The 24388-nt window shown below is 42.2% G+C and overlaps 1 protein-coding gene across 8 annotated transcripts in view; it reads right to left on the bottom strand.

The window, feature by feature from the left end:
- Meis1 (Meis homeobox 1) overlaps nucleotides 1-24388 on the bottom strand; it is a 142698-nt gene that overhangs the window by 15463 nt on the left and 102847 nt on the right. For all 8 annotated transcript variants that reach the window (XR_005493013.2, XM_063273629.1, XM_006251529.5 and 5 more), the window contains one exon: nucleotides 9021-9097. Coding sequence is in view for 7 of the 8 variants with exons in the window: in XM_063273629.1 (XP_063129699.1) it covers nucleotides 9021-9097 (77 nt within the window). In the remaining variant the exon portion in view is untranslated. The remainder of the gene's footprint in view (nucleotides 1-9020; nucleotides 9098-24388) is intronic.

Consider the following 24388-nt stretch of genomic DNA (forward strand, 5'->3'; position numbering starts at 1 on the left):
CAACACAAGCTCATACACAGAGCCCCATTTTGTCAAATGATGCAGAAATTGCCACCCAGAAGCTGTACTCTGTCACATGGGGTTTCTAGAATTCTAATCCCTCATCCCTTGTGTAATACTTCAAAAGTCATGTTTGTACTTTCAAAGAAAAAGAAAAGAGCATGACTGAAAAAATTTTAATTCTAAAATGCTAGAAGAAGGAGGAGGAGGAGGAGAAGGAGAAGAAGAAGAAGGGGAGGAGGAGGAAGAGGAAGAGAAGGGGGAGGAGGAGGAGGAGGAGGAGGAGGACGACGACGACGACGACGACGACACCGACACCCACAATAACAACAGCAACACTACATTCACTCAAAATGGTTCTCACATGTCTCTTTTGGTCCTCAGCCCTTCAAGCTCTGAGGATGACAATTCTAGTCACAAGCAAGTTTACTTCCATTTCTGTGGACAATCCTGCCAGGTTACCAGTCAAGGTGGCTGAGATCTCACTGTACAGTACAGTTCGTCCCGTTAGCTTTTTCGACATCTTCTAACCTCAACCACTTCCAAGCATATATGAACTCTGACCCAAAGAAGGGATCAGACAAAGTCAGCCACAGCAGATGGTTTTGTATTATAGACCAACAAAACCCTTCAGTCAGACAGCGGCCCACAAAAATACTGCTTTTAAAAAAAAATTCAGTACCCTAGAGTAAGAGTACTAAAAGCTTCGATATATGCTATTTAATCAGGGTGGTTTAACTTCATCCATAGGCAATATATTGTTCTTTTTGATTTTTTTTTAAAAATGACTTTATCAGCATTAAGCCAGATCTCTCCAATGACAGGAAATTTATTTTTTTGAGCCAAGTTACATTTAGGACCCAAGATGGATAATCGCTATGAGTCTGCAAGACTTAATGCGTTTGAGGAAGGAAATGGTTTTTCCCTTCTTCGAAGATAGGGGCTAATCTTGCAAGGCGCTGGTTAGTTAAGAGGGTAAAGAACAAGGAGTGCCTTCGGGGATACCAAACACTTGGAGTGGTTTTGTTGTTTATGTGCTAGTGTTGAGGTGTTGCTAACATGACAGACTTAATTACTTCCCAAACCAGTATGCCAACCTGAAAACTCTGTAACAATGTAAATAATACGGAGAGAAACACTTTTAATGGCCGTGGTGCCATTGAATGGTGAACCCTAGATTCGTTAAAATTACAGACATTCATTCCACAGGTTTTTACTTTTCGAATGCTGTGCTTTCTGTCATAAAAAAAAATGTACTTTTAACATAGCTGGCATAACCCTAAGAGCCAGGGCATCCACGCATAAAATTAGCACAGATCAGATCCTGGGCATTTCACCCTTCAACATCCTCCTTCCTCTGAGTGAGCCCCTTGCTCCCCTTTGACTCTTGAGAAAATCACAACAAAGAGACGACGTTTGTGCCCGTTTTTTCAATATTTTAACCACTCAAATGTGCCATTTGTTTTCTGTAGGCACAGCCTTGGAGCAAGACAGTGATGTAAGTGCGGGGAAAGAGGGGTCTCAGCCAGCCCAGGGCTTGGTGTTCAATGCTTAATCACCCAACGCCAGGCTCAGCAACTGTTGACACAAAATAGGTGGAGATCAGGTCGGTGCAAGCAGAAAATGCCAGGAAGGCAAACTATCTGTAAACACTCTCAAGGCAGATTTGACAAGAACGGACCTCATCCTGACTTGCTGGGGAACGACCGACTCGCTTCGCAGCCCCTCAGAGCGGAGTCTGTTTCCTTCCCTGGCAAAGTTCCTTTGAGAAGATCAGGAATAACATTTACAGATTTGAGTACATTTACAGAAGACAGCCTAGACATTTGTCCCCTTGGCTCACACAATATGAGTTTCAAATCTGCTGCGATATGCAGCATTTATGTAATGGAATATGGTTTCTTTCACATACACCTGGCGTGGAGCCAAATGAACGGGGGAGGGGCAGCAGACACACACACACACAACCACGATTCAGAAAGTTCTTTCTCCTGACCTACAAAACTCATTCGAAGAACCAAACGGGTAATGCTTAAACAGTCTTTTAATCTCTAACTGACACCTGACAACCCATTACTTAGAGATTTATTAATGCGCCCACTAAAAAGTTTGTCATGTACAAAATTGCTAGAGAAAAAGATTGAATGCCTGAGGAAAAAAACAAATTTTGCTGTACGATAACTTCAGAAATTCCGAACCTATTATCTGTCATGCCCTTCACAGGCGCATAGCACGCTGCTAAAAACAACTGATTTATCTTTATTACGGATCCTCGGAATGACAGCACACATGTTTTTCATGTCTGGCAATAATGTTTAATTTCATCCAGTTTTTATTTTACAGTGTTTGACTTGCTTCTTTAAGATGAGAGAAAGTAGGGACTTTTTCATTAATTTTCCTATTCGTCTCTTTCACCGTGCTTTCCCCGACACTCCTACAGCTAGGCTGTGATTGGATCAGCCTCACCTTGCTTCCCAATGCACTTTACACAGCCTGGAATACAGAGCTGCCAGGGGCCAGAGTTCTGACTAACCGGTCCTACGTGTCTACTTTAAGTACAGGAAGCTGGTATCTGTGAGAAAATGGCCTAAGTAAGGACATACATCTCATTGGTCAGCAAGGAGGAGCATGATTAAACATTTAATTCAATATCACTTCTTGGATATCCCCTCCTCTTTCTCCTTGACTTGCCCTGTGTAAGCGTCATATTCTCACTTGACTCTTTTGCCATCTGCTGAGTCAGGGTCTTCTACCTGAGCCAGCATCCTCGGTGGAACCCACTTCCCATGACGAGCTCCTGATGTTCTCTGCTCAAACACGCCCAAGTCAGTGTGTGGCACTTGCTCTGAGTAGCTATTTCTCTGACTAGAGGCTCGCACTGACACAGAACGAAAACAGCAAACCTGGCTTAAGGAGGTCTCTCCACAAGTATCTGAGTCTCACTTGGTCACCCTGTAGGTGTGTCAAAATGCTTCCTCAGGTGGAAGTCTGAGCGTCAGGAGGGGTTATAGAGTCTTAGCCTGAAAATTCGGACACTGCCTAGTAGGAGAAGCTGCAGTTTTAAGAAGTGGTGTTTGGGGAGAGGGGGCAGGGTTGGGGGTTTAGCTCAGTGGTAGAGCAGAAAGACAAAACAGCAAAAGGAAGCTGTGTTTGGACTTCCCGATGGGAGGAGTCAAAACAATGCCTAGTCCTTCTTAAAGTGTCCATATTCAACAGTATTAAGCATATGATTTTGGGGGAGGGGACCAGGGATTCTGACAAAACCAATGATGTGAGACTTCAGCAAACTCTATTATACTGTCAGAGCAAGAGTCTTTTTCTAAAGAATTGTTTACAGAACGCTATTTTTGTTGTTTTTTTTTGTTTGTTTGTTTCCTTGCTGTGTTTGTTTGTTTTCTAAATCTGCAGAGAAAAGTAGTGTCTCGGTTGAACTCCTAGAACTCTCCAACATGACAGTACCTGGAGGTTTCTACATTCACAGCTCTCTGCCCTCAGAGCTATTTGCTTAGCCTCCCTTCCTAATAATGGCCGGACTGTCTGGCATCTCACCAGCTCTGTCTCCGGCAATATGCAAGCTAAACATTTTTTTGACTGATTTCAGTATTTTCTTGTGAGCAAACCAGACAGTATTTTATCTGCAGAGTATTACTGATTGCTATAACCTCAATCACAGTAAGTATCTGTAAAGGTAACATTATGAGAATTGACACTCGGGGTAAGAGCACAGCAATTATCTGAGTCTTAAAGAACAACACATTCTCAGACGGTCTTGGGAGTCAGTCTCTCTCTCTCTCTCTCTCTCTCTCTCTCTCTCTCTCTCTTTCTCCTCCCCCCCACCCCCCCCCCCCGCTGCACCTGTTACTTCACTGATCAATTAGGAAGTCTACTTTAAATGTAGGTTACTCTGCGATTCTCCACAGGGAAAGCAGAAGCAGCTGTGTCATAAAATGACTGTGTGTGTGCATGTGGAGTTGCTTCATCCCTAGGTGACTTCCAGCCAGGGAAAAAAATCACTGCACAGTTGAACTTTCATTTTGCACTCGAGTAGCAAACGAATGACCCAGGGCCTCTTGCACCGAACGCTGCTGTGGCTTTTTTTTTTTTTTTGTTTTGCTTTCTTTTGCATTTTCTTCCTCTTTTTTTTTTTTAACGTCTGTTTTTTTCCCCCTGTCTTTGTGTCATGCCTCTGCTTAGCTTTATTGACAAAACAATCTGTGCCTAATGTTTAAACAACATCTGTAAAATGTGTTATTAAATTACATCAGAAGAAAAGCAGAACAGTTCTGCGGAACCCACTGACCTCTATTGATTTTTAGATCACAGAAGCTGAAAGGATAATTTGTGAATGTTTTAACATTTACGTCTAAACAGGTCCCTATATTTATAGAATCTTTGATTACTTACAAAAGTATTTGCTGCATCGCTACTACAACTCAGAAATAAACTTGACCTTTAGCTGTCGAAGCTATTATAGTAAAGATCAGATTTTCTAAAAATAAAGCTTACAATTTTACCTGCCTGTAGCGTAAGAGTCTAGCCTCCCCCCATGGGTAAGAACTAGGAAGTGATGCCTGAATGCTCAGCAGTTTTAAGGGCAGTAGGTAAGCGACTTGGGAAGATCCAGTATGGATTCTCAATCTACAATCTATCAAGGACGGGTTCTGATGGCTTATCAAAGGTTGGGGTGCTGCCTGGAATTTTATACTCCTGATTGATAGAAAAGGGTTTTCCTTCTCTGAACATTTCTTCTATATACCTATAATATTTCATATGTACTATAGAGTTTTCGTGTAGAAACATGTGACCTTCGCGCAGCACAAAGGGTAAGTGTTTAACATGAGGGCTTTCTGGGAAAACCTGAGCACGTCCAGCTGCCAGCCAAGAAGCTAGAAAGTTCACTCCGTGCACTCTGGGCTAGTACTCTGCAGACACGGGTGTCTCTGAGATTGCCAGCTAGTACTGTATAGCATCAGACGTCAGTTTTCCTGACAGGGAAGCCCCTTCCCTGCAACACTGGCCTTAAAAATGTAAGAATTTTTATTGGAACATTCTACACTCATACTTTCAACATATAAAACTTGGAATACTAAAAACAAAAACCCAAAAAATTGGTTTTGAGTTTGCACATGCATGTGCGTGTCCATGTATGTGTCTGTTCATGTATGTTTATGCTTTCTTTAGATATCTGCCTAGAAGAGAAGGGAGTTGGGGGATAGATAAAAAACACATTGTACACACTTAGGAAATTCTCAAACAATAAACAAAAATGCATCTGATAAAAGAACTGAATACTAAAAATGAGTTTTTAAAGCTCTGCCTACATACTTACATATGTAAAGGCCTGAAAAGCCATCTACTGCCAAAACCTCCAATATTTCTGCCTCAAATGAAAAACCGCTCAACATACTAATATCGTTCTCAGAAGTATTTGCCACAACAATGAGGAGAAAAAATTTAAAAAAAAACAAAGGCAGAAGGTTCCAAAGTGTTAATTTCACCGTTTCTCAGTGAGGCTTATACTTGAGACTGAATAAGCAGAGAGAAGGGAGATATAAGCATCTGGCCCAGGTTCCACCTCACAACTGACCACACTTGAGTCTAAACCTCTCCCAACACTGAAGTAATCACTCATAGACGTTCACCTGGAAAAGCCATGCAGTATCTTCTGTAAATCAAATTACATATTTACAGTGCTTTATGTGGGTTGTCCACAACAGATGTTGGCATAGATCTGGTCTCCAACCTCTCGTGTGATAAATACCCCATTCCATTCCAGGCTCAGTGCCAGCCTTGGTGAACTCCCTTCTCTCTGTTTTGATTCTTACCAGTAGGGTAGAGATGGATATTTGTAACTACATTTTTATCTGTCTTGTCTTCATGCAATCTGTCTTATTGTTTTACAGTGAAGCTCTTTCACTTCCCCATTTCCCCATCTAGCTCTGTCTTAGTCACCTAACATGCACAGTATATCCTTTATGTCAACACGAAGGTACAAAATGGCTTTAGTGTCACTGTGAAGGAAGGTGCCCAAAGTTCTTGTCTCTGTTTCTCGCTGGTGCCTCACCGAAGCTACATCTGTTAAGGTTCCTATGACAAGCTAGCAACTAGACAGGAGTTTATAGTTCTCACTTAACATATCGTGCATGTCAATGCATTATGTTCTTGCCAATAATTATGACTGATCTACACCCAACCTGCCCTTCAGCACTTTATGAAACATCTTCCACAGTGACTCATAGCGTATACAAAAATTTACATGTGTGTTAACAAGTTTTAAGAAATCCAAGAAGATATTTTTTTTTAAGTTGTAACTGAATGAAATGAAGAGGAGGTTTTAAGACATTCGTGATCATTTTTAAAGTTAGGAGAAGGAGAAGAAAATAACCTCATTCCACGGGATGAAAGTACTTATTTGCAGGCTCTCAAAAATAAGTAAATAAATAAATAAATAAATAAATAAATAAATAAATAAATAAATAAATAAATCGGCTCTACTTTTCCCTGCCTCTTAGTCTTCAAACAGACCATTGTTTAAGATTCTGTGACATCTTCAGTTTTTAAAAGGCATCTTCGTTATTTGTGTGCTCTTTCCTACCTAAAGCCTAAAAACATATGTATCTATTCCCAACTTATTATTTGGTGACTGGTTTGGTTTGGTTTGGTTTGGTTTGGTTTGGTTTTTCTAGAGAGTTTCTCAAGATAACCCTGGCTTTCCCGGAACTCATTCTATAGACCAGGCTGGCCTGGAACTCAGAGATCTGCCTGCCCCTGTCTCCTGAGGGCTGGGATTAAAGACGTGCGCCACCATGTTCAGCTAAGTTTGCAAAACGTTCTTATACTTGAATCAAACACATCAACACCATATTCATCACATTTCGAGAAAAGAAACCCATCTCAAATGTTTTAGGTTGCTTTAGAAGCATTCTCTCCGGGAAAATTGTTAACAAGGGCCAGGGGAGTCGATAAATCAAAACCATGCAAGGAAGAAGCATCACCACCAAAAGGGACCTTTCGAAAAAGTAATGGTGATTTTGAAGTTACCCATCTGCCGATCAGACCCTCAGCCTGAGGTCCTCACACACTCTGAAAATTGATTTCTAGCGTCCTAATTCCTCGTCTTCTTTTTCTCCCCTCTAACGCAAAAGTGAACAAGTCATACTGTGGTCGACCACCGACAAAGACAGGAAGGTCTCCGGTAGACCTTGTGCGGGGATATGGATTGGCTGATATCACGAGAAGGCCTCTTTGCCCCTGCATTATTCGCAAGCAATATCCCGCCAGTGGTCTGTACACAGCAGAGTGTGCTGCATTTATTCTGTTAACTCTCTAAAAATAAAGTCTGCTAGCAACATTGAGGACGAAGGGTGCGTACAACAGCCAGCCAGCTCCTTAGCGCTCCTTAATTTAAGCTCACCATGCCACTCTTTTACCTTCACCAACGAACGTTTCCCAAGGAGATGCCACATTTCACATTAGGACTTAAAAGGACTTCGCCATCACTTTAAGTCTAAAACCACAATTGTACGCGCCCATATAAAGCCATCTCTTTCTTAGGGAATCATTCAGATTGCTCTGAAAGATCAACTTCAAAAATGCAGAGTTAACAAGTCTTGAAGATTTCAAAAACAGTAGCAGATTAAAAAAAAATAATAAACAGACAGCAAAACCTCAGAAGCAACAGAACTCAACACATTTAGATACAATATGACTTTGGTGGTTCCTATCCACTAAGAGGTCTGCAAAAATTGATCTCTGAAGGCTGTGGTTAGGTCATAGAAATTGATAACCCTAACAAGCAAAGCTCATGTGAGTCCGTCTGTGTCTTGCAGATAGCGTACTTGTAAATTAATCCTCCGAAGGCAAATATACCATAAGTAGCTTGTTATCTCTAAAATACTAAGTTGAAGAACACATGGGATTATATTGACAGAAATTACATTTTCTGTAATGGGGTTTAATATATCTGAAATATCCCCCAAAGGCTAGAGGCTCTCTAACAGTGAAGGGTCTGTTAATGTACGTACAATGGACATCAAGTACAAATTTATTCGCCAAAATGGATTAGGCTATGTAATCAGAGATTCTGTAATATTAATCTTTGACACCTATTGAACAGAAAGAAATACTTGTGTCTACAAACTGCCATTCTCAGTTTTCTCCTTTCTCCAACCAGATTTTGAGGCTTTTCTGGATTGTACTTCAAAGAATGTAAGACTTCTCCATCAAAAACACTGATCTGAAAATAGTAAGACGATTAATTAGATAGCCTCACTTTTAGGGGAGATTGGATTTCAATACCCATCAAATACGACAGTAGGCCTGGGTGATTATCGTTAACATGGCTTTAGCTGAGTCACAGAGGGAAATGAATCACACTCTCTCAAAGCCTCAGTGCCATGTTGCTGGACATGTAGTCAGAATGTTGTAGCTTAGGCCGCAGTACATAACCTCAGCTTTATCTCAGAGCAGGAATTTATACTTTACTTTGAAATACCATGCAACAACCTTCAGCAACATCAGATTTTGAAGACCTTCAGAGGAAAAAAAAAAGCCAAATACTCTTTTTTTCCTTTCCATATTTGAATGGTAAGAGAACAGTGGATGCCATCTTTGAACACAGAATGCTAACGAAAGCTAATTGAATTAGTTTTTCAGTGAATTTACAACTATGATCTGGTGATAGTACACTTTCTTCTTTCGTAGAAAATAGTATGATACCAACTCTATCAATCATCCTGAAGAGAAAAGCCAAAGAAGGTGAGTCGGAGTGAGTATTTACCCAATACGCACTCATCCTGTGCATAAAACCTGTTGAGCCATAAAGGCGGTAGAAGGCAACACGTTCTATTTTCCATGTTAGAAAATATCTCTCCATAGCAGTCCAGTTTGATTTTATCTTGGATCAGCAAGCCACTAGGGAAAGCAGCAGTAACTGGGTGTGGCTTCTTTATGCTAGACATTAACTGTAGGTTGCCAGAGGGGGAAACAGAATGTGTGTAAACTCAAGCCAAATTACTCACCAATTGTTCACTTGAAGGATGGTGAGTCCCGTATCTTGTGCCAACTGCTTTTTCTGCTCTTCAGAAGGGTAAGGGTGCTGAAAGAGATCAAAAAGGTATGTGTGGAGCAGGCAACGTTTGTACCATTTTGTCAATAGCTGAAGCATCTAGCGAAGTCTATAATTAAAGGGAAAGATGCTGAGGTGTGTTGCTCTGATTAATGGAATACTACATCATCTAATTAATGGCAGCTAAAGACAAGCCAATTACAGAGATTAGTGAAGTGTAGAAACGTCTGTTCAGGATACTCCGCAGAACTGTGATACTGAGTTTACTCTTTAACGAGTTTATTTGTTGCAAAGCTGGAAAGTTTACTGTGATCTTCACTGTGTTTTATCAGGGGTGTGTGTGTGTGTGTGTGTGTGTGTGTGTGTGTGTGTGTGTGTGTGTGTGTGATTTAATCTACTCTCAGCTAAGGTCTCCGGTATTCAGGTGGAATAGAACAAGAGTGGAGCAAAACACCCGAAAGTTTAACCAAAACTGGTGTCACCTTCTCTGTCATTTGACAAGCTTGGGGATCATTTGTGGGACACACCTCTGCACGGGTGAGGCATCTCCAAGAGGATCACCTGAGGGAAAAATCCCATCCTGAACGTGCGTAACACCACCCTGGGGGTTAGGGACCCACACTGAAGAAATGGGGAAAAGAGAAAGTTGCTTACTGTCAGCATTGGGCTGCCTCTGCTTCTTGGCTCCCACGGCTGTGCCTTCCCCTCTGCACCTTCCTCTCTATCTATGGCAGACTGTATCCCTTCAAAATGTGAGCCAAAACAAACCCTTCCCCCCATGCTGCTTTCGCCAGGCTTGTTTTGTTGTTTTTCTTTTCTTTTTTCTTTTTTTGTTTGTTTTGTTTGTTCACAGTGATGAGAAAAGCAATGAATATGGATTGTTTCCACACCTCAAGATCAACGTATGCTAGAATTCTGCATAAAGGCCAAGAAAAAAAAATCAAAGATCGTCATATTTCACGTACTAAGAACAAGCCCAGCTCAGTTCCTCATAAGGAAGAGAATATAAAAAGTATTGATTGCATAATTAAATAATGAAATGAATCTGGAATTTTATAGAAAATTTTGTTTGTAGAGACAGTTTCTGTTTGGCAATCAAGCACATTTAAGTTGCAACATACATTTGTAAAAAGCAGTTGTGGTTTCCACCCATGGAGATGCTAGCTGCCTTGAAAGGTTGCATCCCTATAAATTCTTCCCAGATAGTGTTGTCCTGACGGACAGTCTTCTACTCTTAGTTCCATTATGAATGAGAAAGGGTACCCTCAAGACTCAGCCTGCCTATGTGTGCCATGAAAACTAAACTCTGGTCTATTGGATGATAATTAACATAGCTTTTAATCTCATTAATAGTGTCTAGTCAGATGCTTAAGAAATTGCTAATGATCACATCAGTGCTTTTATATGTAACTTTAAGTATGTCCTACACACGTCGGATATACTCGTGGAGAGCAGGGATGTAGTAATTTTTCCCATAAGCATTGTCTTTGATTGCCACTTAATCAATAAATACACAATTCGAATGAGGCTTTGCTTTCATGGAATAGAGTGCCTTTCTCTAAAGAGCTCGAGGTCTATTTCAGACAGGATGGTAATTAATCCCCATTAGGTCCCTCTGAGTGACATGAATGGGTACAACCATCCCTCTTGTTTTGCAGGTGAGGAGAACAGCCAGGGGAAGGGACACCCAATAGCTATAGTTCCTCCTCCCCCAGAGCCTGAGTCTTCACAAACCTCCATAGGGCTTATATAACCTGCAAAGCCAGCCACCAGGCCACGCCCTTTCAGAGTCACTGACATCTCACCTGGCACTTTGTTCTCACCCAGCAACACCGCTCTCATTTCTGCTCTTATAACACACTCACTACACTTCTCAGTGTCACTGTCAAGGGTCAACTCAAGGTCAGGTACAAACACATTCATACAGACACACACATGCATACAGACACACACACACACAAACATGCATACAGAGAGACATAGACACAGACAAATAGACACAGACATGCATAAAGAAACATATACACACATATGCATACAGAGAGACACACATGCATACAGAGAGATACATAGACACAGACAAATAGACACAGAATGCATACAGAAACATATACACACATATGCATACAGAGAGACACACATGCATACAAAGACACACACAGACATACATACACAGAAACATATACATACAGAGATGCATACAGATACACACACATGTATACAGAGACACAGAAAACACAAACATGCCCACAAATGCATACAGAGGCACACATGGGCACATACACACACAGAAAGAGGCACACACACATGCTAACACCATACCACACCACACCATGCATACACATTTTATCTCAAATCAGCCTTTTCCTTATTCCCTGACAGCAAGACATTTTCTTTTTCTGTCTTTTCTTGTTGGAGTGTCTTCTGAGTCACGTGCCAGTTCAAAATTCTTTGCTTCACTGATCATCATCCTAAAAGTCTAGATGAGTATGCAATGGGAAATTAATTTGAACAAAGAGACTAACCATAACTGAGGTACCTCGCACAGACACTATCTAATCAGATTCAACACCAAAATGGATAATAAAGTGTCTTTCAGAGCTCAGAGAAAGTGTAGGCACCCATATCAATATTTCCTTTGCCTCAGTCCTAAAAGTGGCATTGCCTCATGTATTAAGCTATAATGAGCTAGGGCCACACTCAAGAAAAAACAGGCACAGGCACAGAACTAAACACCACCCAGTGAGCTTAACACATAATTCCTATTGTATAAAAGCAGGCCACACAATTCTCATCAGATGGATCTCTCTTCTTACAAGCAGAACACTGAATTGTAATGTTTTATATATAGTAGTTCTATGTCTATACTAGTTGAAAAACTGTATATAATACAAATGACTCTATTAGAGCTTATAAATGATACTGTACTTACTAATTATAAGACTTTGAACACGAACAACTTTTATAACCCTCAATTTTGTCACTCTGAGTTCTCACATCCATCGAAGTTAAAAGCCTCTCAACTAGCAGCTCTAACCACTAGTGCCCAATAAGAATTACAAACTACATTCTGAAATGTGCAATTTTCCTTCTTAAAAACAATTCTTACCAAGGAGATACATAGACGGCTTCTGTGACAACTCCTACCCTCCACAACACCCCCCTCCCCCCACCAAAGTAACAGACTAAAAAGGAAGCCATCAAAGAGAACTCTTTAAAATGGCGATAAGGAGGCTGAAGGGTACTCTCTACAAATGATGGCTCCTGGGTGGGATACAGGTGAAAAAAGGACTCAGCTTTCCTTAGGAGGCAGGCCACTGGGAGATGGATCATGTTCCAGGGAGTATAAGGACAACACAACCTGAACTTTTTCTTTCTTCCTTTTTTGGCGGGGAGGAGATCAGAAGTTTGGGGGGGGGGAGGACAGAGAAAGGACTGGAAAGTGAGTGTGACTGAGGTATACGATGTGAAACTCCCAGATAAAACTATTATGTTGGGATACATTCTTGACTTCATTTGTGTGTGTGTGTGTGTGTGTGTGTGTGTGTGTGTGTGTGATTGTGATGTAGGAGGTGTGGTGTGTAGTTGCATGTCGCAACACACTTGTAGAGGTCAGAGAGCAACTTGAAGAATTGGTTCTCTTCTATCAAGTGAGGGCCAGAGATTGAACTGGTATTGCAGGAACCTTTGCCATCTAATTGGCCCTAAGTCCTCATTCTTACCACTGAGTTGTTGATGCTATTTGAATACAAAGTTATAAACATGCACACAGGTATACTCTGGTCTGTAACATTTTCTGCAACATTATTTACTTAGTTTCACAGTCCCTACAAAAGTTTCTGTCGATTATTTTTCAGGAGAATTGATAAATACGTCTGTTCTCACGCTTCAGTAGAACTGAGTCACACCACTTCCTGCCTTGCCTTATTGACTGTCCTAATGCTATGACCAGAACTGGATGGGAAAATTAGTATTTTTGCCATTCATATTTAGCTACTTTGAAAATTGAGAGTTGTCACAGCAATTTCCTTGTCTTGTGTTTTTTTCAGGAGTATCTTTGCATGCTTGTTTGTGAGCGAGCTTTACATACATTCTTATAAGACAAATGCAATTCACATCTTATTTGTGCAAATGGTGTCAGAAAAATTCTCCTTGGATCGTTAGAATGACCTGAGTCACTACAGCTCCAAAGAGAGGCAGTGCGGCCCCCAGAATTCCACAGCAAATTCCACCGGTTTCTTCGCATCGTGTAGTTTCTGATTTCATAATTTAAATATCACAAAGCTGAGAAAGGGCTAGGGTTTTTTTCTTCCCCTCTGTCACTTCTCATGTGCTCTGATTTTAAGTAATTGGAACAAACTGTGTCTAATTCCATGAAGTATAATTGCTAGGCAGCCCCAAGCTATAGAGACCAGCACTCTGTCTCCATTAAGCAATTTTCAGCTCTTTGGGATATATTTTTTATGTAGATATGAATGAGCCTGGATAAAATTAAATGTCACAATGACTTGGGCATTATTAATAAGGGATATGGTATGGCACGGAGTAGGATGGATATACTGTATATACATATATGTGTGTGTATAAATTGAATATTCTGGGGAATGGCATCCAGGACCTCGTACATACTGGGATATGAGCAAATTCTTTGTCTGTGGTAAAGGAGCCATGTTTTTCTTCCATTTCATGGTCCTTGGCCTTGGACGTGGTGTCCTACAAGCTCTCAATTCCTTTTTTTTTTTTTTTAAAAAAAACTGTAATTGCCATAACCTAAATGAAAACGATGACTCCATGTAGCTGATACCCATTCAGCCGAAAATTCACAGGAAAGTAGGCTTCTAAACATAAACCCAGTAGTTTGGACATCTCAAAGCCTATGAATCTTGACTACCTAGGCTGTTTGTAGATAGTATGAGTTATGATTTTGTAGACATAGAAAAAGGGACTGACCAAAATCAAAACCAAAACAAACCAAAACCCAACCACCCCCATGTACTTAGCAGGCAAGGCTTCCACACCATCATGCACCGTCCTGCTGTGCTCACCCACAGACTGGAGGGCAGAAGCCATGCTGCAAAGTGTAAAGAGCGATCCCCGAAAGGCGCCATTTTCAGGAGAAAACCGGAAGCTCATTCCAAACCCCTGCAACTAAAGGCTTCCTTTTCTTTTGGCCATCTCCCCGATCACCTATGCTCTATTGCACGTAAATGACAAGGACACTGCTTGAAGAAAGATCAGTGGGGTTCTTGTACGGTAACCGGCCTGCTCTACCAATCAGCTTAATCACTTTGGGATACCCAAGTAAATTTGACCACCGTCCAACAGACAGGGAGGGAGACCCGGCTTTTGCTGTGTACATTAGCCCTGTGACATTATCTCTTAAAAGCTTAATTATTTGCAAACAATTGATCAAGATGGGAATTTGAGACAGGAGATTGCAAGTGCCACTGGGAGACCTGTGAAGCATTAAGAGAGCAAATGAAATTACCTCTAGATCCTACAATAAGAATTAACGATTGCAAAGGGAGGGCTAGGCAGTGCGGTGGCTACAAGGGTTCTGTCTGGAGTGCTTCCCATTTGATCTGCATTAACACCTCAGGAATGAGTGAAAGCCATAAAGTAGTGATTATGTCTGGGCAAATCGGACCCTCCCTTCCAGCGTTCAACTGGTACACAGGCACCAGTCTAGTTTCCCTGGAAAGGAGATGAGATGCTGGGCTCAGTGGGGACATTGGTCACTTTGAAGGATGGAACCCCCCTCAATGAGCGAAACCTCTCAAGATGACCATCGTCATTTCCCTAATCAGCAGTTGGACTCCCGCTCCGTTTTCCACCCTTCATGTGTTTCTAGCTAGGCAGAATGACTTCCGGTGATGACCCAGTAGAGAGTGGTTGCCTTATAGCTTTATCAAAGCACGAAACGATCCCCAGCGTATATGCCACGGATAGCCGTAGTCAAGAATATCTGACCAAAAAAATAAACCACCTAAAAATAGCTCATCTTAAAGCTTGGTCTGAACTGTCATTTTTACTAGCCACAGGAACAGAAGATGACAGAAAGAAAATGGCACCTCTCTAAAGAAATTTTTCCTTAGTGCAATTCTACTTTTATTTATTGGGGTTGGCATGGGAGACCCTCCCACAGTGCTGGCAGTTATCTGGTATTTACGAGTTTACAATTCCTTGGAAGGGAATTTATCTATTTAAACAATCAAGCCGCCTTTTCAAATGAGCATCAATGGGAAAAGACAGAAACTCTACAGTATACACAGACGGAAAATGTCCAGCCTTATATCGTGACGCTATCCTGGACCAAATGGGCTCCTTTCATCAAATGTCCACCCCTGGCCGCAAATGTGGATGCCAAGACAGTGATGAACTTTATCTTATCTGCCCTGGTAACCAAGTTTCAATAACATCCCCTCCCTCACCGCCTTGCCCACTCAAACAGCACATTGTAATGGCAGCAGAAAATTTGAAAATAATCCTGTACAGGGCTCTCCGGTGAGATAATGGAAGGCTACGCTGCCCCTTCTCAAGCCTCAGATTAGTAATTTCTTGTGACACAGAAGTGCCTCTGTACGGAAACTGCAAAACAGCTATAACAAAGCAATAGAGGTAGAAGCAATTTTCAAGCAAAATGTTACACGCTATACTTTAAAAGGTACGGGAATGGGTACTAGAGGGGCCGATCTTGCAGGAGGAATTATGGCAACTGTCCAATATCTGCCTTATCAGGGCAATGTTCTGTGGCTTGGCTGAATATGTTGGGAGAACAATTTCAGAACTTCTTTTATCCTTTTTTTTTTCCCTCCAGCCTTGTGCCTCCTCCACAGCTAAGTTTAATGCATTAATATAAGTTGACCTTGAGCTAAACTCTGGTATGTGATGGAGCGACACTCCCTTTAAAAAGAAGGGGGAAGGTGCCATATGGCTTTTAACCATTGGAGCTCTGTGTTCTTTTACAACTTCAGAGTCTTCCCCTTTCGCTGCTAAGGAATCAGGGATCTAAATCAAAGTACCCAGCCAGGTGCCTGAGCTCTCAGAAGGTAAGCAGGAATTTGGTAACCAAACAGAACTATATCCGATTAACCTAATTTTTTTTTTGCCTATAAAAATTTCTCTCGATTTAAGTAAAATTGCAGTCATTTTCCCTCGATGCATTGGCTATGAATAGCTTACGCTGTGACAATTACATTGATCTAAGATACTTTTTTCTTAAAAAAAAAATCCATAATGCTTCCTTATTGTCTTTGGGCTTTATGAATTAGTTTTACTGTCTCAGTGAATGCTTTTTCTGTCTTCTGACTGCACATTATCAAAGAGACACTTTGTGCCTGGCATTTACATTACAAAAGCAGTTGCTCTGTGCCTTAGAGGAGCAGAGCCTGAATGCACAGCAGTCAGGTCCTGCATCCTCACACGGGCTGGAATCAACAGCAAAGGAAGCCAACTGTGGTCCTGGCTAAGAAGCCAGAAAAACTATCTGGAGCCCCATCAGTGAGGCTGTAAATTTTGATCTGTTTTCATAATGTTCTGTCAACATCTCGGGTCTGCCTGCTTGTCCGGACTGAGTGCACTGCTTCTTGTTTGGTGCTGGCTTTTTCTGAAAGTTGAGTCACCCTGTGAACGGTCTCGCTTGATGTCTTGCCCATACAACGGGCCTGTAAATGGCTGGTGGACATGTGTGTGGGTAGGGAAGTCAGGTAAGAGGGGATGCAGCCTTGATTCTTATCACCTGAGAATGACAGAAGGCAGCATAGAAAGGAAGGTGAAGTGCCTTCTTTATTTCTTGCACTACTGAGACCATATAGTATAAGACATGTATAGCGGGACCGGGGTAACATCAGCCCTTGTCCTGCTATTGTTTGCTGTAGTCACTGTAGTCTAGTGTATTAGTGTTTTCAATCCATTCTTCAGTAGCTCTGTTGGAGAAGCACTTTTAAGTGCAGGCAGAAAAGATAAAATATAGATAGAACTCTAAATTAGCAATTGCTAATTTAGATATATATATATATATCTTCCTAAAAGTCTTAACATCCATGAAAAGTGCTAGAATTATTTTGAAAGTTTATGATTATCACCCCCTGAATGTTGATCATCTCAGTAGGCAACCGTTGGAAACAGAAAGAACCCAAACAGACTACATAGGGGGAGCGTGGAGGGGAGGTAGAATAAGAAGAGAATGCAGGTTCTACTCTCTGGCTTTTCGTTTCACCCAACCATGCTGTTTCTAGTGTAGTCTTCATGGCCCCCATGGGAAGGGGCTGTGTGCTTCTCTGCTCTTCATGTGGGAAGGCAGAGGTTTGGTGAGGACACAAAACTCGCCTGAGGGCTTCCAGTCAGTCACTAGTGCTGGTGCACAGATCTGCCTGAGATGCTTCTTTCCCCGTGACATTGCCTTCCCATTTCCCCATTCCCCTCTGTCACACACACACACACACACACACACACACACACACACACATTCGTTCCCCATTCCTCTCTGGAAGCAAGTATTTTGGGCAAGGTTGAAGAGTGAGATCTATCTCCCCGTGGCGATGCCCACACTCTGCATGAGCATGCAGCTAGAGAGGCTGTATTAGCACTGCCAAACCAATACGAAGTAAGTATAACATGTACTGGAAGGTGAGGATGATGTCCCAGGCACTGTTGAAAATATTTTGCATATCTATTTGCACAGGGATATAAAATGATTGCACTCATTTCATAGATAGGGAAACGAGTGCAGGAAGGATAATCGTTCTCAAACTGACCTAGCTGGTACATAGTAAGGCTTGGATCTGAAATTTGGGGGTAACAGCAAGATGAAAGTGTGTGTGTGTGTGTGTGTGTGTGTGTGTGTGTGTGTGTGTGTGTGTTCGATGGGATAGTCCTTCTCAATCCTGATGAGTTAACCACAGATGTATATGATGCTGCCTACTTATATATAATAAAACTCTCATTCTAATGTGCATATGTATCTCTCATTGCTGCAACTCTACTTCTGTGATGGGAACCAAAAGGCAATCTTATCATAAGATTAAAAAAGGACTCATTGGAAATTACTACACCCATCCTTTTATTAGTGTTTGTCGCATTGCTGGGATGCTACACAGGCGGGGATGATGATAATAGATTATATGCAAGAACATTGCTAAGTTCCTAGAATCAAATGCCTGCTAATTTATCCAGCCACGTGCCGCTAGGTCTTAAATTCCCCACTTTGAAATAAATTGGTGTGTGTCTGTGTTTCCAATTACTTTCATTTCTTACATGATTCTTAATCAAGTGTGAGTTGAACTACATTCAAAGAATTTCAAATGAATGAACCGCTGATAAATGCACATGAGTACTACTCCCATTCATGATGCATTGAGCTAAGTTCTGTGCTCAATAAACATTTGGTAGATGGATGAACGAAAGTTATTGAAGTTAGAGACACCAGAATCCTTTAACTGGCTTTTTATTCCTGAGGGGTGTGTGTGTGTGTGTGTGTGTGTGTGTGTGTGTGTGTGTGTGTGGTTTTTTTTTTCTCAGGCTATGTAGCTTTGGCTGTCCTGGAACTAACTCACTATGTAGACCAGGTTGGCCCCAAACTCAGAGATTCACCTGCCTCTGCCTTCTACGTGCTGGGATTAAAGGAATGCATGATTAGGCTTTTGTTAGTAGACTCCTGCAGATAAATGTCAAGAAACATGCTGTCCTGCTTCAACAAGTATTCATCTTTCGCACTCAACTTTATCTCTTCCGAAACTTTAAGTTTTGACCACTTTAACTTCTGTTTCCGAAGTGCTTACCCTGTGGACATGCAGGCACAAAATCCAACTTGTTTCTAAATAAGTGGACTTGGGATTTGACCCTGAGAGTCAGCTCACCATTTAGCTGAGATTCGGCTCACGGGGATAGCTAGACCATTTCCCGCCTTGGTCTCTCAGATCCATTCTACCTTGTCAGTGCGTTTGCTTATTGAACACCTGGGAACTACGGGCTATTTCCAAAGGGATGAAATTCAAGTTCTCGGTGTGAGCAATACCCAGAGCAGCATAGGACAGGAGAAACGACAGACAAAATGCTCTCCACTAAGCCTCTTCCCAAGAACTTCACTTTAACAAACTCACAAGACAGCAGAATTCACAGAGTCATTATTTTCCAAAAGAGCATTCATGACTGATTTACACCATACAGTCTAATAAACTAAGAACCGTTTTTCACACTATCTTCCCTGATCTCTGTTATTTTAGAGAGCATGCCCACTAAAAGGGACTCGTCACCAGCCTAAAGAACACTTTTCCACTTTAAAAATCAAAGTAGAAAGGGTTTTGAAACTGGAAGAGAAAAGTCAAGGAGCATGAAATACTACCAGACCATCCTGGAACGAGTCCTCGTTATTGCCTCTAAAGATGCTTCTATCCAGCATTAATTATTCAGAAGGCAACAACAACAATAACAACAATACGTCCTTGCGTGGAGAATAGAGTGTAGGGGCAAAACGGTACACTTGGTGAGGAGTCTTCTGGAGAAAGGCAGAGACGGGGAGAAAGCCATGGAGAATCCGTGCCGTTCCCAATATGACTCAAGACCCCTGGAACTGGTACTCATTCTCTAGTGCTAATTTTCCCACTTAAATTACAGTGATGGTGTAGCTTCATCTCATTAGAGATCATTGTCCCCAATAGACAGTTGTGTTTATGGGGGACTCTGGCTGTTCCACACCTGCTGATCAGGTTGCTATGTGATCAAGGCTGCATACAAACAGCAGACTTGAGCTTGCTGGACTGCAACTGATGAGCCCAGGCTAATTCAGGGGTGATTATGTAGTTTACTGGACCACTAAACCTCTTTAAGCTTGTAATTACTGCCTATTTGAGTAAAGCACATTCAAAAGCAATTCACTGCATCATGCCTGCCCCAGCTGGAAGCAGGCTGCCAGCAGTCTGTGGGGACATTAAAATCTACAGGGACAAGGATTGTAGCCCAGCTAGCAGACACTGGGAAGCAGGCCTCACAGCCAAGTGTGCACACATCTCCTCTCACCTCTCCTGATCAGGCTTACCACTAAAGGTGAAGGAAGATGAGAGAACAGGCAGAAAGATGGGAAATCGCAGAAGGGACTGCTTCGGACTGCACTTTAATGCCCGCCTGTGTTTTGTAACACTAAAAGTCTTAGCAGGAGGGAGGGAGGAAGGGAGGGAGGGAGGGAGGAAAGGAGGGAGGGAGGGAGAGAGAGAGAGAGGAGACAGAGAGGGGGAGGGAGGGAGGGAGGGAGGGAGAGAGAGAGGGGGAGGGAGGGAGGGAGGGAGGGAGGGAGGGAGAGAGAGAGAGAGAGAGAGAGAGAGAGAGAGAGAGAGAGAGAGAGAACACAGCTGGATTTGCTCTGTGCTTAGTAAAAAAGTTCCTCCTAAGAAATGCCAACCTGAAGGGAGACCCCCTTCCCTTCATTCCCTGTAGAACTGGAATGTGTGGAGGTTCAGACCCTGTCCACCTGAGGCTGCGTTCATCACCTTTGGTTATTCAGCCAGTGAGCTGACTTTTCTAAAATCACGCGTGCGGAATTCTCGTAGTTACTGAATTAAAATGCCTGAAAGAAATGTTCTTTCAAGGGCCAGGAAAGGTTTTTTTTTTTTTTTTTTTTTTTATCAGTGTGCTCATTTTCTGTTGCTGTCCCCTTTAACAACCGGAGTTCTTTTGTGTAACACAGTGTACAACATGCTCTGCCCCACCGCGGTATAATTATAACTTGTCTCTAAGTAACAAAAAGGGACTGGAACTTAATGAGGGGGGATTAAGTTAATTTCTTTTTTAGCTAACAGTTTCCTGTCTCTTAAAATGAAGACCTTGGTGAAGAAAATGTTCAAGGGGGGAAAATCAAGCTCTTTATTTCCCCGAAATCTCTGCTTTGGAAGGCTGATGCTAGAATAATAAGTGATGTTTATTCCTTAAAACTCCGTAAATTTGTATTCGGTAAAGCCCCAGAAATTCCTCTCTGGTTGCTACATCTCAACTCTACAGATCCAGGGGCTTCATAGTTATCTACACATAGATGCCATTAATATTCATTAGATGGGTCTGCTTGCATTTTTATAAGCTGGGAGAGAGGCAAAAGAAACAATCAGAATTCTTTAACACAGAGACATTATCAATTCAACATATGCCAGGCAGCACGGCATCCAGATCTGAAGTTCAGATTCAAACTCGATTTACCTTTACTAAGCCAGGTCTCAGCAAACCACTTTTCCTCCTTTGCCCACTGAGGCCTGAACTAGTTAATTAGCTTTCTTCTCTATAACACACTTGTCAGTTTTTCATGGCAGAGGATATTTTCCGCCATACTTCATTTAACAGCAAAAACCTTACCTGGTGATCAAACTAAGGAGAATTTTCCCTTCAGAGAAACAAGTGAGCAAACATCTCTGAGAACTTGGTTTTACTGCTAAGATCACCTTTGTGCTTCCGAATTTCCTTACAAAAGCCCTCACTGATGGACAGCCTGTCTCTCTCCAAAGGTTCTAGAAGACAGGCTATGTTAAATTTGGGCAAATAACGGAGTATTTATTTCTCACATTCTGCATTTTTAGTTACTCAGTCTAACTGGACTGGGAAATGCTAGTGTAGATGGGTCTTGTTTTCAGCCCGGGGGTTTGTACAGTAAGTTAGATAGGCAAAAGGGTGTTGGACTGCTTGTCAGCAAGGAGATCAAAGAATGTTGGCAAAATCGAAGATATTAAAGTTGATGTAACGGGTACTTCTGGCCTCTTTTTAAAATTATGACACTTTGACTTTGCATTGAGTGATTCTGTGATATATATATATATGTATATATATTATATATATATTTTCAATCTGAATCTCATGATGTACCTAGTCATGTCACTGCAAGGGTGATGAAAAGTTGAAAAGTCCCGGAGTGAGCGAGCACAGGCCTGGCACGCGGAATCCGATCTCGTAAGCTCTCTGCCTCTTTTTGCTCAGTCCAGCTTTCTTTACACTCCACTGGAGCTCCAAGTTTATCTTGTCAATGATAAAGTAAAAAAGCTGTAGCCATATCGGTCGGAGCCAGTTGTGAGTCAGGGAGTATAACCTCTGGTGTTTGTTTTTCTCTTTGTTTGTTTGTTTTGCTTTACTTTTTGTTGCTTCTCTGTGTAGCCCTGGATGTCCTGGAACCTGCTGTATAGACCAAGGCTGGCCTCTATCTCAGAGACCCCCTGCCCCTGCCTCTTGAGTGCTGTGATCAAAGGTATGAGCCACCACTGGGCTGCTCCAGCCTCTGATATAATGTGAAAACGTGCATTGCTCTATGCGTAGGATGAAGCAAATTAGACCCAAAGAAAAGAGAGTGACTTTTAAAGGGACTGCCACCATTCTGACTAAACTGTGTAACAGCTCACAGGCAGTGAGGCCAGTCAGACAAGACAGCATTTGCCCTTTCTAAAAACAGGACCTGGGAAATCAGTACCTTGGCCTGATGACTGCTTAGTGTAGTCCTTTCTGTAGCAGCGCCCGACCCAGCTTGGTTTTGTTTAATGCATCTCTCTCTCTCTGCCATCTCATTAGTGATACGAGTTGCTAATTATGTATCCAGAAGGGCTAATTTCCCCTGTTACTGTCACTTTTTGAGAGGATTCAGGCCTGGGTGTAGAGGCAGGAGAATGGTCATTAAGTCCACGATGCTTCAGTGATGTGGTTACACACTGACAAATAGCAAGTCAAAAGGATTACACTTAAGAGCTTGATTTCCAGGGCTTCAGTTAAGGGTACCGCACTAGACAACTGAGGTCTTTGGGACTTACGCTGGCCATATGGTCTTCGAAAACACCTTTTAAAGATTCGTTCATGTTTATTCTATGCCAGGGTGTTTTGCACACCCTACACGCATGCCACATACATGCTCTGGATCATGATTCCTAGGAACTGAACTCACAGATGGTTGTAAACCACGGTGTGGGTGCTGGGAATTGAGCCCTGGTCCTCTGCAAGAGCAGCAGGAGCTCTTCACTGCTGAGCCAACTCCTCTCCAGCCCCTGGCTGCATGGTCTTAATGGAAAGTGGCTCAGTTCTTCCAGCCTCGCTTCCTCATCTACACACCAAGGAAAACAAACTTGGTGGCGAGCAAACGAGGCAACCTGTGAAAAATACATCAAACGCAGGTCTTGATGTGCTAGGGAAAGGCCTAACTAACTGTGGAAAGGTGTTTTAACCTATATTTAATAGATAGATAGATAGATAGATAGATAGATAGATAGATAGATAGATAGACAGACAGACAGATGGGTAGATTTATAATTCTCTCTATCTGGACAAACTCTTCTAGACTCTAGGGAGGCTCTCAGTCAGGCTGTTAGTGTGCCAATCAATGCAGGACCATACAGAAAGGGCCAGGCTGTCTTTAGGACCCGCCATTACCATCATGCAGCGATGTACACCAGAAGCTCAGCTGGGCATAGGGGCATGTGCCAGCACTCAGGAGGCAGAGGACAGACGGAACTACATAGAAAGATCATGTCACTAAAAAAGCAAAGCGTTTATATTCTCCACAACAGACCACTGGATCTGTAGGAAGGTAAGTGGGGGTCCTGTTTTACTTTTCTTTTCCGTGCTTTAGACTCAACTATGACTCCTCTTGAATACATTCGGGCCTCCCAGAGGTCACTAAATAATGTAGTCTTACAAAAAGAGGGTAGAAGAGAAAACACTGAAAGCCCAAGTGGTGTGTAAGAGGTAATACCACAAAACAGATGTGGCAAGGCTTCAGAGAGATGAGTCAGGATGCTGCACTGGCCTTCAAGGGACTGACACTCTCTCTCTCTCTCTCTCTCTCTCTCTCTCTCTCTCTCTCTCTCTCTCTCTCCCCTGAGGCTGCCCTCCATAACTATCTGGAACTGACTAAGGTGCCAAAAATATTCTAAACTGTGAGGATTCTGGGGAGCATGAGAGTCATGACTCAGGACCAGTCAAGGTGGGAAACCTTATCTGGCTCCCTAGACTTGGAGATTGAGAGCCTTTGGTGGCTAGAAGTCAGAAGTGGTCATGCAACCGCCTTCCTCAACAAAGGATAAATGCCACGTTTGGCAGAAAAATATGCTCTCAAGAAAGGGGAGCAGAAAATTCCTTGGCCGGGGCTCCAGTGAGAACTCATCTTTGAATGCCAAGCAAACTCCATCACAATTAAGAGAACACCTTTGCAAACGAAGGCTTGGAGTTATTTCAGTCCCAGTGCATTTACGATTCGAGCCTATCAATACTTATAATTTACACACTTTTGGATGGCTAATTGGTGGGCAAATGCTGTCATTTTTTTTTCCTTTTCATTTTAGCTCTTTCAAGCAAAATCTTTTTATGGGT

This window comes from Rattus norvegicus, chromosome 14, assembly GCF_036323735.1.
Source record: "Rattus norvegicus strain BN/NHsdMcwi chromosome 14, GRCr8, whole genome shotgun sequence".
Classification (NCBI taxonomy): Eukaryota; Metazoa; Chordata; class Mammalia; order Rodentia; family Muridae; genus Rattus; species Rattus norvegicus.